The following is a 14,829-nucleotide window of genomic DNA, read 5'->3' on the forward strand; positions in this document are numbered from 1 at the left end:
TGTACTCATTCTTATGGACAGAAATTCAACAATTCATTGTATCACACAGCTGGAGTTAGGCTCCTTTGATGAGAGAACACCTGCCGAGATTGAGGATGGTTGGCTGCCTCAACTGAAGGATTATTATAAGGACCTGGGTGATTTGGATCAAACATACCGACAGCCAGAGACCAGCCCTTACTCGGAATCTGCCTTTGAATTTTCAGGGGCTTCTGCAACTACAGTGAGAGTTCCTTCCTCCTTCATTGTTAAACCCCCACGGATACAAATCACGAGATCTACATTAAGTGGACAGGAAATGGAGTCCGACCGCATGAGTTTCAGAAACTTTTTAACTAGGTTTGAGAACTGAGTGATCGGCATGGCCAATGATACAGAGAGGTTGAACTTCTGGAAGTGTTCACTCTCAGACAGAGCCTTGCACCGACACCAATTACCAGTGCGCCATGGCTCTATTGAAGTATCTGGACCTGGATGAAATCATTGACCAAATATTCCAGGATATTCTTGACTATGCTCCGAAGAAGGGTGTATCCCTTTTTGAGCTGGGGGACTTTGTTTCCAGGACGGCATCGCTGTTGGAGGAGCTGGCGAACTCCTTTTCCTGTGACTTTTCTGCGGACGATTCTGGCGGAGCCAGACTGATGGCTAAGATTCTCTTTAGGAAATTTCCCCTCGAGTTGAAAGGGGAGATAATAGTGCTAACGGATAAACTGATGCCACCTTTGTCCTCCATATTGAGATTGACTGGAGAAGACATAAAGAGATTACAGATTAAGGGCAGTGCCTCCACTGCATTACGTCAACAGTAAGACAGAATACATCTCAAAAGTTTGTTAGGGGGAACGCTGTTACTCCTTTTCATGTGGATGTGAACAATGCAACTTCAACCGGGTATTCCCGCACGTAGCCTGGATTGATCCTGTTCAGAGCAGCGAACTTTTTTTTCAGAGGATAAGCCCCCACCCTAGGAGATTACTCACCTCTCGTTTAATTCTGTGATGGAACATACTCCCCAGGTCGATGCATCACATTTATGTTTTGTCCTTGAAACACAATCAACATATCTGGATCCCATGGCAGAATGCTTTCCTGACAGTACTGTGCAAAGAAGTCTAGAACAAATGTTTACTTTGGAGTCTCTGGGGCTACCCAGTCAGGAGGCCTTCTCTGATTACAATCAAGTACAGATGAAGTGATTTGAGGAAACAGTAGAGCTACAGGATGGAAGCTATTATGTGGAGCTCCCCTGGCATCACGATAGGTTAGCCAGAGTCCCTCTAATCATGCAACTTCCTGTGTGGTGACAAACTGGACTAAAAGAAAAATATACGATGAATATTTGGAGGTGTTTCATCAGCAACAGGAGGACAGTATAATCAAAGAGATTTTTGTCTCCCCTCAGGAGTTCGACAAATATGTGTGGATACCACATAGACTAATTTTCAAGTCGGACCCTATGGCAATGACCAGGATCAGACCAGTGTTCAACTGTAGTTTGAAGACAGGAGACAGATTGTCACTGAACGAAGCAGCATATTCTGGCGTTAACTTAACTGGGGACATCTTAAAGTTGTTGTTGGCATTTAGAGTCAAGAATTATGTACTACTAGCAGACATTCGCCGAGCATTCCTAATGATTCGGCTTAAGCTGGAGGCAGACAGGAACCAGTTTTGCTTTTTTCTTAGGCAAGGAGATTGTTTGCGCTGCTTCTGCTATACCACCTTGATATTCGGATTTACCTCAAGCCCGTTTGTGTTGGGGTGCATCTTAAAATTGCACACGGCAAAATACCCACAGGATGCTTGCCACAAAATAATGGAAAACCGCTTTTATGTGGATAACCTTGTGGCATTCGTGGCAGACCCAGGTGAGCTCACTACTTTGTATTCCCTTGTTAGAGAGCATTTGCTGGAAGGGGGCTTTGTTATCCAAACAGTCAGGCACTCCGCACTAGAATGAAGGAGGAAGGAGGATAGTACTCTGAGTATCCATGAAGAGGAGTGGGAGAGAGTACTAGGATACCGATACTCCCCACATTCGGAGGAGTTGTACGTGGCTCCTGTATAGTGGAATCCTAACGTGACAACAAAGAGAGGTGTTCTTTCCGAGTTGGCTAAGCTTTCGATCCATTGTTTCTATGTCTCCCGGTTACTATCCGCAGTCGAGTGTTAATCAGGTCCATGTGTAAGAATGGTTCAGGTTGGGATGATCCACTCCAGCCTGCAATCCTGAGCGATTGGAGAGAGCTTGCCAGGGACCTTTCAGGATTGAGTGACTTCTTTTTTTTTTTTACACAAGGCGCTTATGGCAGAGTTGCCTGGAGATATGTACCTGTTTTGCGATGCATCCAAGGAAGCATATGGGTTTGCCATGTATATCATGCAGAGTGGTCGGTCATCTTTATTATTTGCGAAAGCTAAGGTGGCGCCTATGAAGGGCAAGACTTTGCCTGTTTTGGAACTAACGGCCGTTTTCCTCGCCTTTAAGTGTCTCCCCACAATCCTGGACAATTGTGAAGGATTTTTCCCTGTGAATTTGTGTATAGCCACGGATGCACAGGTGGTCTTGTCCTGGATTTTATTTAATCAACAATGAGACTACAACTCTAAGGCGACAATCTACCTTATGAAGACAGTGCAACGACAAGAATTTCCTTCAGAAGTGGAGTGCCTAAAGGAGCCGAGTGGTAAACCCGTGCCAGTTAGGGTTTGTGCTCTGGATCTTTTCTTAGACCCTGACGATTTGATTCGATCTCAGGGAAGAATTAAACAATCATCCCACTTTAGTTATGAAGTTAAAAACCCTATTCTGATAGGGAAACATCATTCTGTGACCAGATTCATCATTTTGGATTGTCATGAAAGGTATTGCCACCTTGGAACTGGGTCAACCCTAGCAGAGTTGAGGTGAAGCGGTTATTTGGTCCTGCAGGGTCGACGAGCTGTGAATAAAGTACTGGCTGTTTGTGTCAGATGTAAATGTTACAATTCAACACACTGGGATTGATTTTACTGGTCATTTTTGGGCAAGGAACATGAAACGAGATACAAAAATGTACTTGCTCCTATTCACCTGCATGAATATCAGAGCAATACACATTGAAATAGTTTCCGACATGGGCGTGCCATCTTTCTTCCAGGCCCTGGTTCGATTTACTAACCGATATGGCGTTCCAAAAACCCTTTTTACTGACAACGCAAAAAAGTTTATAGGAAGTGGAAAGATTTTCGACCATCTCTCTCTTTTTAAGGACTATCAAAGAAAATATGGTCCTTGTAAGTTAAAACTTAAAACCATCCCCCTGTTCTCTCCTTGGTATGGAGGAACATGGGAGCGATGTATCAAGATGAAGAACTGCCTGTTAAAGATTCTTGGCAAGAGTAAATTGGATTACTTTACCCTTCTGACAGTGTTATCTGATATTCAGAGATCTGTTAATAACCGGCCTCTTACTTACCAGGTGTCAGCTGACAAAAATGCGACTCCAATTACCCCCAATATGTTCCTTAAGCCCAATCAGAGTCCCGGGCTATTGATACGACTTAATAGAGAGGATAGAACTATCTTGTTGCCATCCAGCAGGGAGAGGCTAATTCAAACCTTGGAACTTAGGGACCAATGTTTGACAGAGTTCCACAAACTATGGTATGAGGAATACCTGCTAGAGCTGGAAAGGAAAATTCCTGGACGATCCCGACTCTGTAAAAGAAACCACCTCCAGAAGAATGATGTAGTTCTGATTAAGAGTACCTTGAAACCCAGACTGTTTTGGGTCTTAGGAACCATTACTGAACTGATTCCAGGCCATGATGGTGTCGTTAGAGCAGCAAATGTTCAAAAAGGGGAGGGCTTGGAGGAAGTACATTTCCTGAAACATCTGTACCCCTTGGAGCTTTCTACAACTCCTGATGGACCTCCCGTTGCAGAGGGAGGGGAGACGTTGGGTTCACCCCCTAGTGTTGAGGAGCAGGTCTAGTTGTGTCCCCTGTGCAACTCTCCGCAGCAAAATCAGAATATGATTGGCTGTGACTCGTGCAATGATTAGTACTATTTCTAATGTGTCGGTATCGATTTAGAACTTCCCAGCAGGCAAAAGTGGTATTGCCCAGAATGCGCGCCCCGGAAAAAACGACGGGGTAGACCTAGTCTGCAGCCTACTTAATTGATATCAGGAATGGTGGACTACAGCTAACATAATATTGTACTAAGTTATTTTATATCAAATAGTATGGAGGTTGTCATTTTGATGTAGCCTTTTTTTCTTCTCTCTTCTACTTTTTTTTTTCTCGTTTTTGTCGGGAGTGTGTGAGAAAATAAAAAATAAAAAAAGAGGACTGCTTACGTGGTGGCGCCGGCTTGGAGGGCCAAATTCCAATCTGAGTGTTTAAGAGGAAGAGTCTTATAGTGTCGCGGCGTCGCGCACTTGCGCGTACAAAATGGCCACCCGTGATAACATAGAATTATGTGGTTTAATATTTGGAAAACTACTTGTTTTTCGTCGAATTTTAATTTTTCCCTAATACTACACTGTGACAATGCAGTTTGGTACGCGAGTGCACATTTAACAGACTTTGTTTATGTTCGCGCGTAGCATAAACTAAGGCTAGGTTGTGAAATGGAAGAGTACCAAGTTCAGGGGTTAATACCATGCAAAAGAAATCAAATAAAAAAAACTTTTTAGCAAATAAAGGCACAAAAAATGCCCCCTCTCTCAGATGGCCAGAAAGTGGGTGCTCATTTTAAGTTAAATTAATATGGAAGAGTGATCACCCACTTTCCGAAAAAGTAATTTCTTTATATCATGGAAACTATTTTGGTACTAGTGCAGAGAGTGATCCGGACGTAAATAATAGCGTTATTATTTAAAAAGCCATTCTTAACATGGGGAAGGGAGGGTGTTTTGTAACTATTCTATACTTCAACCTTACAATTGAATAAAAGAACATATCAAAACTTTAATTAAACTTGAAAATACGATTTTAAAAATAGCGCGGATCACTCTCTGCACTAGCACAACTATTTTTTTTTTTTTTGCGACGGAAACGGTTTGCAGATTCGTGTTTAGCACACCAAAATCTACAAAAAAAAAATATGTTGGTATGTACGAAGATGAGACGAGTCTTAAAGTAAAATAATACATAAATCGTAAAATTGGTAAATTTCCTGATTTTTTGTGAATTTTTAAAAGTAAAGCATCGGCATTCATTTTGCACGTACCTATCAAATACAATCAAAACGTAGACGAAAAACTACAAAAAAAAAATTATGATAAACCGACTTTCCAAACTATGTACCCATATTTTTTATTTTTTTTTTTAATGCATAATGAAAACAACAAATGGCATAGCTTTAAATATATGAAAGAAAGGAAGCTAAAAACACTCCCGGACAACGCTGGTTAGATGATATATATATAACATTGAAAACAAACACAGCTACGTTTACTGTTTACAATCAGCGGTGAATACGATCATGATTTTGAAGCCTTTAAACTGTCAATATGAAAGTACTCTATGACTAAAATGTAGTCATTTAGCCAAAGTATTAGGATTTATTTGGGATCTCTAAAGAAATAAAAACAATATTTCTCGAAGGGAACACTATCGTAGAAAAAATCTAAATAACTTTTTGAATATTAATTTTCATAAAACTGGCAGCATGTCTAAATAAAAATAACTATTGTGAAATAATTTAAAAGACTTACACTGGATCGTTATCCATGATGGCAATAATATTTTCAATTCAACCGCTTTGAAAAATGCGGTGAATTCAATTGGACCAATCAAAAGGAGCGTTACTTATGGATGACTCACAAAAAAATGAAACTGATGAATACTTTACGGGTTAAAAAATCATGTAGAAAAATGAGTTTATATGCTAAATATATTATAATTAAACAATGTTTTCAGTATTTATTTTTTTAATTTCCAAAGACAAACAATATCTAGCTTAAAAAAACAGAAAGGAAAGCAGACTACTCGGATATTTTTTCCGTTAAGAACTACTTTGTAAATAGCACCGTATATAGTTTAAGGCCCCTTATAGCATTACGGAATAATACATAAGCCGTATATATGGAATAACGAACGTATATAATTATAATTATTAAAATATTCTGGTTTAAATAAATTATTTAATTGTATTTATTATTTCAAAGAAAATTAACGTAATTATAAGACAATGAATTTGTATCATGTTATATTGTTTTGAATTATGAATGATATAAGCATCCATACCATTTTTAAACTAGTCTAACCGTCTTATTTTATTGGCTTTTTTTATTCCCTGTATTTATTATTATTTTAACAAGAAAAGGTATTTATGGATTTATAATTATAAGTAACTGTTTTTTAAGCGTGGTGTATTTAATAATTTTCAGTCAACAATACAAACCATTTTAGAACACGAGTTTGACACGATTTAAACAAAAGAAAATGGCCGATTCTTATGTTTATGCGAAGGGTGGCAAATTGCGTTTAAAGGGCCACAAGGAGAAGAAACACAAAAAAAGTAAAAAAAGAAAACACGAAGAAACCTCGTCAACTGTCAACCTGGTAGAGGTTTCTGAAGATACAAAGGAGCACGGCGGCTGGTGGAAAGCGATGTCTAACGAAGAAATGGTCGGTGGTGCGGTTGCTATTGAGATGAAGCCTCAACGCTATATAAACACCCTTGACAACGGACTTTTCGAACTGGGACCCGTTCACTCCGAGGGAGATCCGCCGGATCCGACAGAAATCCTGACTGCCATCAGACTAAGCGAAACGAAGATCGCCCTCAAGTCCGGCTACGGAAAATACCTCAGCCTGGATCGCTCCACAGGCGAACTTCTGGGTCGCTCCGAGGCGATCGGCGAACGCGAACAATGGGAACCAGTCGTGCAGGACGGACAGATGGCCCTCTCCGGCCCCAACGGCTGTTTCCTCACGTCTGACGAAGATGGTAATATATTGTGTGACCGGAAAAAGGCCGGTAGCGACGAAATACTATCGATCCGATCGTGCGCTGACCTTTCTAAGGACCCTATGGCTGATGTCCCCATCGAGGAACGGGCGTCGGTCAAGCAGGCCGAGATCAATTACGTCAAGAAGTTCCAAAGTTTTCAGGATCGGCACTTGAAAATCTGTAAGGATGACCCCTCGCTCCTTAAAAAGGCTAAAAAAGCGGGCACTCTACACGAGAGCTTATTGGATCGACGTGAAAAAATGAAATCTGATCGATATTGTAAATAATAAATGACTTTCTTTTTTTTTTAAAAATACTTACAGTTTTCTGCACCTTTTCTTTTTGTGTACAAGTCCGGAATTCGACTTACTTTAAAAGAACAAACATATCAAAAATCTTTACAAACAAAACGTGGAACAAAAATGTCATATTCCAAAAATCACTTAAATTGATCAAGTTGTTTGTTTCTTTTGGCGGTACTAGTGCAACTGCAGTGCAGTGCACTTATAGATCCGTGCTGAAATAATAACGTTATTATTTAAAAAGCCGTTCTTTACATGGGGAGGGGAGGGTGTTTTGTAACTATTCTATACTTTAACCTTACAATAAAATTAAAAAAAAAAAAAACATATCATAAAACTTTAATTAAACTTGGAAATGCGATTTAAAAAATTAGCGCAGATCAGTAAGAGCAATTAGCATCCTTTTGACTAAGGAAATGAAATCTTAGAAATGTGTTTTGTTCCGCCGCATTTAATTAATATACAATTCAATTCGAACTACCGAGCTTTTAAAATCAGCCTTGTAATGGCTATGATATACCATATAATCACTAAAAATCGTAAACAAAACAAAAAATGATTGTCTAGACAAAAACCTAATTCATCAATTTACATGGTTTTTGGATTTTGACATTTTCGTTCCATGACGAGTACATACATCATGAAACTTTTCTTTATTCTTTTTTGTTGTTTTTTTTAATTCGGGATTAAAAAAAAGACAACTTATTTAACATCTTTAATCCATTCAGGCAGCAAAATTGAATTTTAGCAGTTCCTTCATCAATAAATTACTCATTCCAGTGTACCTACTAATTTAATGGGTTTAATGAAGGACGTGCATGTTTTGTGGTATTTTTAAGGATGGGTATCTGGAGGATTTCAGTACTTGCATAGTCAGTCTTGAATATCAAAAGGGAATACCAAATTAGTCCTAGAAATGAACGAAGCAGTTTATGATTTGAAAACCTGTAGAAATTTCTTCTACAGAGTCTGAAGGAAGACACGAAATTTGCAAGCCAGAAATAGGTACTAGTGCACTTATTGATCCGTGCTGAAATGATAATGTTATTATTTAGAAAGCCATTCCTAACATGTGGAGAGGGGGGTATTTTGTACCAATTCTGTACTTTAACCTTACGATTTAATCAAAACAGATATAAAAATTTTAATTAAAACTTGAAAATACTATTTTAAAAATAGCACAGATAAATAAGTGCACTAGCACCCAGAAACATTTACCTTGAATATTTTTGAATAAATTCAACATTGCAAAAAACATTACAGTTAAAGTAATCCTTGCTGACTGAACCAGGTCAAGAATTACGTAAATTCGCAATTTAATGTATCACCACAAAATGGAAAGGTACAATAAGAGTTCATATAAGTTTCTCAAATTGGGAAATAATGCAAAAGTTTCATTTAAGGGAATTACCACAAAAGTCATGAGTAGCGCTATGACAACAGCATATTCTTTTCCTTGTTTTGATTCTCAGGTATATATCCATTGATGTCTTGTATGTTTTAATGTAGAGTGATGTGGTTCTCGGTTGGTTAAGAGAGTCAAAACAATGAAAAGAATATACTGTTGTCATAGCCCTAGTCATGGGTTCTAAAGAATAATAATAATAATAATAACAAATTATTTATTCATGAAACTTTAATTAAATTTGTTTAAATATAAATGTTTTGTAAATAATATAACTCATTTTTTTATTATCATTATTGGCTTTACCTTTTTCAAATTGTGTGATACCATCTTTGCACAACATACATTTATTAAAGGTTTTTTTAAATAGATAGAAATCTGGGTCACAAATAAATAATATGACTCATTTTTATTATTATTATTTTTAATAAAAACATCAATTCTCAAAAATTAAAACGTTTTGTAAATATATAAATGCACTCTACATAAAAATCAATCTTGGTCACAAATAAATAATATAATATACTTTTTATTATTATTAAAAAAAAAAATCAATCCAAACTTTAATTAAAGTTGTATAAATATAAAAAAAAAACACACTTTTGTTGTTTACAGAGGTGATGTGAGTGACAAGATCAAGCTAAACAAGTGTCGACTGATATGTGTCCTTTTTTTTGTTTGTTTTTTTCGCATTAAAGTCAGTTGGGGTTCATATTCCATATTTTCTCCCAAAATTCAAACGGGAACTACTTTAGCACGTAAATTTGCACCTGCGCAAACGAACTTCCGGGAATTCAGCTCCCGTCAGGTATTGCTATAGATGAAAGAGGGTATCTGTGCATTTTTATTACCGTGCTGAAATAATAATATTTTGAAAGCCATTCTTAACAGAATAGGGTATTTTGTAACTATTCTATGCTTCCACATAATAATTTAATTAAAAAAAAAAAGATATCGTGAAACTTGAATTTAACCTGAAAAAAGTATTTAAAAAGGGCACTGTGCCAAAAATGCATAAGCACCAAAAAGAGGAATGAGAAAGAAGCAGATGACACTAAGAATTAAAAAATATTACCTTTTAAAGAATAAAATCAAGTTAAAAATTTGTCTGAAAAATAGGGACCTCCAAAGTGCATCATAGAATCGTTTATGTCATTATTTTGTGCAGGAGATGATTCTAAAGGGTGGAACGATAAAATTGTCACCCTAAAAAAAACAACACTACAGCTTTATTTTAAAAACTTTTATTGAAAATCATCATCATTTTGCGCCCTCAGCCGAGATTGAACTCACTACACCCTTCCCGTATTCCCTATTTGTCATAGCACCCAAAAGATCTTCCTTGGAGATAAATGTATCTCATTGTATCCTCTCTGGAAAAGTTAAATTTTGTGATCGATTGTGAGATAATGGGTGACTCCACAGTACAAATGATGAAACCAGTTCATCTGTGGCACATGCACAATGGCCAGCAAACTGCACACGTCTTTTACAAACTGAGGTTGATACTCTCAGTAAGTCTCCATATGTCATTTCTAGAGTTGGGTGGTTTCAATATGAGAGGTTGAGTACTCTTCTCAAAAGATGTGTGTAACATCCATCCAAACGACGCTGTTGTTTTGCTGAAAGAATCCAAGTTTCAGATCCATAGAGTAAGATTGGCTCAAAAAATATGAGGAAAACTTGGATTTGTAATTTGCGAACAAGATTTGATTTCCATATCTTATCCATTTTGTCACAAGCAGTCCATGCCATGATCTTTCTAATGTAAAAATCTTTCTCAGAGTTTCTGATGTGTGATTCTAGATACTTGTAGTCTTCAATACATTTGAGTTTGCTATTTGTAAGGGTTTTAATTTCGTGATTGTTGTGAATATTAATTGGCATACACTCAGTCTTGGTAGCATTCAGGTATTTGGTTGCTTATTGTTTTTTATTGAAAAAGTCAATTCAGGTAACTTGACTATGTAGTAGAGCTGACATCTACTAAATGTAGCCACCTTCAGCCTTATTCACAACCTCAATACAAGTCTGGAACTGGAAGCATGCCTTTTCCACAAGTGCTGGTGGGAGCTCGGCGAATACTTAGCAGATGGTGGTGATCAGGCTGTCTTTGGTGTTGTGGGAGGTCATGTTGGTGATGTTGTCGACATATGGTTGAATGAAGTAGTCCAGTGGGTTCAGGTAAGGGGAGGATGGAGCCAGTGAGAGGAGAGTACAAAGGATTCATCCTGAGCCCAACTCATCATTATTTTCATCAATCATCCCCCAATTCATATTCTAAGTTCATTCGTTGACATATATGTAGACGAAACCACCATCTATGGCAACACTTCAAGGGCCAACAACAAACAAGATCACTCTGAGTCTCTCTCCTCCAACCTTGAGCATGTGCAATGGGGCAAAGGGTGGCTGGTTAATTTATTTTATTTAATATTTTCACCACCAACACTCTGATTCCTACTTGGGCATAATTGATACAAATGTCTCCTGTCTAGAAGAAGCATCCTGCTTTGACAAGCTTCTGAGACTTCTCTCCACTCCTGACCTAAAATGGAAAACTTACATCAAATTAGTTGCCAAGGTCACTGGAAAATGCTTTGCATCCTTTTACCGCTCAAAAAAGTAACGCACTCCTAACGAAATCCTCTATTTATGTAAGAACCAAATATGTTTTAAAACAAATAATACAAATTATTAATCCTCATCGTGAATATTTTGGAACATAGTCTTCCCTTGAAAAACCAATCAGAATTACTTAAAGAAAAATTATTAATAGTTTAATACTTTCTGTGTTGAAGAAGATTTAATTTTGTGTTATTTGGATTTATACAACAAATTAAAGCACAACAAATGATTATTGCTGATTCTCTATTTTTGTAATATTTTGGTATGTAATTTGAGCAACCTGAGATTTTTAGATTAAGAACGAGAAGCAACTGATGTTAATTTAGACTGGTTGAGATACAAGTAGAACCCCACGATACGGTGACCCTAGGATACGTTTTTTGGGGGTTACAAGATGGAATACAATGTTTTTCTGGACCCTGGTTATGGTATTTGTCCTACTTTACGGTGTTATTTATAATGTTATTTGATTATATGCATGTGTATTATACACTGTACTGTATTTTGTTACTAATTTTTGATGCCGTATTCCGGGGTTCTACTGTACTGTAATTGTTTTAATTTATTGTATTATTTTTCAACTAAAAATCTTTTGCTTATAAAAATGAACAAGTTCTTTTTGTTTTTTCAGACTGATTGTCTGAGATATGGGGGAATTAAATAATTTTTTGATAAATTTACTTTTTATTGTGATTTTTTTTTTTTTTTTTGTCGGAGGGGTGGGGAATATTAACTTTTAAAAAAAAAAAAAAACAATATAAAAAAAAAGAACATTTACGAATTTACAGAAGTAAAAAAAATATTTTTTTTCATTTAACTTCAGGGAATATTTTCCTTCATTTTTCAATTCACTTATACTTTTTTAAAATATTATCCTTAAGTCTGAAAAGAAAAATTGTTTACGTTTTTTAAGGATTTTAAGCATAAAAAAAACAAACGGGGAACCATTTGTTGTACTTTTGTTTGTCATGCTTTGTTTGTTGTTCCTTTTTTTTGTTTTACATAGGAGTCACCACTTATCAAGGCCCATAGGCCACTCAAGGATAAAGGTTAAAGAGTGTACAATAGTCAATGGGACAATATCATAGGAATCATTAGTAGTATAAATGTGGTAAGTTGGAGTACTCAGGGAAATGGCTCATCAAGAACTTGTTTACGTTAGACTTGAAGACGACCATATTGTAGTGAGTTGGAAAGCAAGCAAGCGGAAGACAGTTCCACAGGTGTGCAGTTCTAAGAAAAAAGATTTGTTCATGGAATCTACTTTTAGGTTTAGGCACAGATAAAGGGGGGAAATTATTGACAGTGTTTTCTGCTAGACGAGTGTTTTTCGTGAAAGTTTGATGAGAGGGGATCATACATTGAAGCTCAGACGAGCACTTGCCATGAAAATACCGATAAAGCAGAGACAGGCTCACAACGTCTCTTCTGTGAGAAACAGGTTGCTGGGAAGTGAAAACAGCATCCCCTACTAGACTACGAAGTCTATTTTGAACTCTGTCAAGACAGGATAAGTTCTTTCTAGCAACTCCTGCCCAGATGTGGCAACAATACTCCATCCTTGGACATACCTGGCTCTTACATAGGTAGAGAACTGCATCAGCAGTGACATATTTACTGGATTGATACAAGGATCCCACCATTTTTCCAGTGACCTAAAAAGAATAGAGAGTCAGATTACACCTCTATTATATTATAATTTATCTTCATGCATTATCCTATCCTTTATCCTCCTACAGACCAGGTTTAATTGGCAAGTAAAAAAAATACCAATAAAAAAAAAATGTTATAGTCATAAACTAAAAGACAAAAAATAAATGTTGTGCTTGTACAAAAAAAATGGTGACAGAAGAAACAAGGGGAGATAATAAAGAAAATCAGTTCCGAAATAGGTTTCGGATAAAAAAAAAAAAAAAAGAAAGTAAACAACCTAACGGAATGATCTAGCGACTTAATAGGTAAATTGTACACAGATAAAAAGGGATAAAAATGATCCATAAAAACTGGCGAAATCGGCAGTGGGTTTTAAAAAAGTAAAAAAATTAAAATAAAAAAACTGAAATATCACGTTCACAAAAGAAGTCAATAAATGATAAAGTTACTTCCCATTAATTGATCTAAGGGAGATAATAAGTCTTGTTATAGGATGTAAGGGAGATAATGACTTTCTGAATCTAAATACACTTATTTAGGCACCGCCAAAAATGGCCGAAAAATCAAGTTGTTGTTGTTTTTAAAACGAAATTACATTTATCAAAATCCATTATTTCTAAGTAACTTTTTTTTTCCAGAAAGATAAAACCCTGAATTTTATCATATAGAAAACAGAATAATGTAAAACTTTTTCTACTATTTTTAATTAAATTTTAAATGTTAAATTTTCCAAAAAAGTTAACAATTGACAGTTTTTGTCTTGCACAAAAAACGTACATAAATATTTTTTAAAAAAGGTTTTTGAAATAATTAATTTATTTATTTGTTGTCTAACTAAGATTTAGGATGATTTTCTATGAGAATATGCAAAAATATTATAATATAAGTACCTGGATTTCAAATAATTCCACTTATTCATATAGGCAACCAGTTACTTCGAGTCTAGATCGACACTGTTTATGTTTGTATTCGATAAAAAGCAAACTATGGAAGACCAAACAGGCCAAAAAAACCTATTTTTCAGTGACGAAAATTTCAATGTATTATTAACACTGAGGCTGGCCAGTACCAGATTGGTGACCATTTGTATGATTTTGGTTTTTAATGTGTGTGGGGGCCAGGCTCCCCAAAATGGGGGAGGGGCAATTTAAAGCAGAATAAAAAAAAATTATTTCAGCGCGTTTGGTTCACCGTAGTTGAAAGGCGGCAAACGTTTTCAAACGGGATCGAAAAAATGATGCTATTTTTAACACAAAGGGCACAATATTTATCGAATTTTTTTTTTTTGTATCGATTCTTCAAAGCATGCCCTGTTTAATAATGGTCATGTATTATTCGGCTCGCTAAAAAAAAATTGTTAATTTATTTATCAAAGATTTTAAAATGGCTTTTTTCGTATAAATATTAAAAAAAAATTTTTTTTGTTTTGCTTAACTTAAATTAATTATTTTACTTAACATATTCACCGAATTTCACACTTCAAAACTCAAAAGCGGGATAATTAAACACAATCGAAGTTCTGATATTCAGACGTCAAAATAAGGTATGCAAACAATTTTTTTTTTTTTTTAATCTATAATCCCATCCCTTACAACAACATAATATGTTTTGTTCAGTTTCAGATGATTATTTTAAGCATATTTGTACCACCTCAAAACAAGGGGGGGGGTTATAAGTAAAAAAAAATATATATATAAATATCGTTTATGAAAAATAAGTACACTATTATAAAGTTCATTCTTCTCTTAATAATCGCTGAAAATTTCGTATTGATCGGATAATTATCTGATTTTTGGTAGATTTTTAAAAAGACGGTCCGTCAAAAAGTACTTACCTGCCCCCCCCCCCCAGTTTTGGCGGTGCCTACACTTATTGAATGCACTGTTGTGACG

General features: G+C 36.1%; 2 protein-coding genes across 2 annotated transcripts in view; one reads left to right on the forward strand and one right to left on the reverse strand.

The window, feature by feature from the left end:
* The window catches only part of LOC145247337 (kinetochore protein Spc25-like), a 64,058-nt gene extending 58,197 nt beyond the window's left edge, over nucleotides 1-5,861 (reverse strand). The window contains exon 1 of the mRNA XM_080108998.1: nucleotides 5,709-5,861. Within this exon, the coding sequence (XP_079965124.1) occupies nucleotides 5,709-5,725 (17 nt within the window). The 5' untranslated portion in view covers nucleotides 5,726-5,861. The remainder of the gene's footprint in view (nucleotides 1-5,708) is intronic.
* A 367-nt stretch (nucleotides 5,862-6,228) lies between these two features.
* LOC145247338 (protein FRG1-like) lies at nucleotides 6,229-7,262 on the forward strand. The gene has a single exon (XM_080109000.1). The coding sequence runs from the start codon at nucleotides 6,439-6,441 to the stop codon at nucleotides 7,234-7,236; it is 798 nt and encodes a 265-aa protein (XP_079965126.1). The 5' UTR covers nucleotides 6,229-6,438; the 3' UTR covers nucleotides 7,237-7,262.
* The last annotated feature ends 7,567 nt before the right edge of the window (nucleotides 7,263-14,829 follow it).

This window comes from Euprymna scolopes, chromosome 25, assembly GCF_053919585.1.
Source record: "Euprymna scolopes isolate OS-2025 chromosome 25, ASM5391958v1, whole genome shotgun sequence".
Lineage (NCBI taxonomy): Eukaryota > Metazoa > Mollusca > Cephalopoda > Sepiida > Sepiolidae > Euprymna > Euprymna scolopes.

Bases quoted from the DNA above. Each gene is read 5' to 3' on its own strand.
- LOC145247338 (XM_080109000.1), top strand. From the start codon at position 6,439: ATGGCCGATTCTTATGTTTATGCGAAGGGTGGCAAATTGCGTTTAAAG.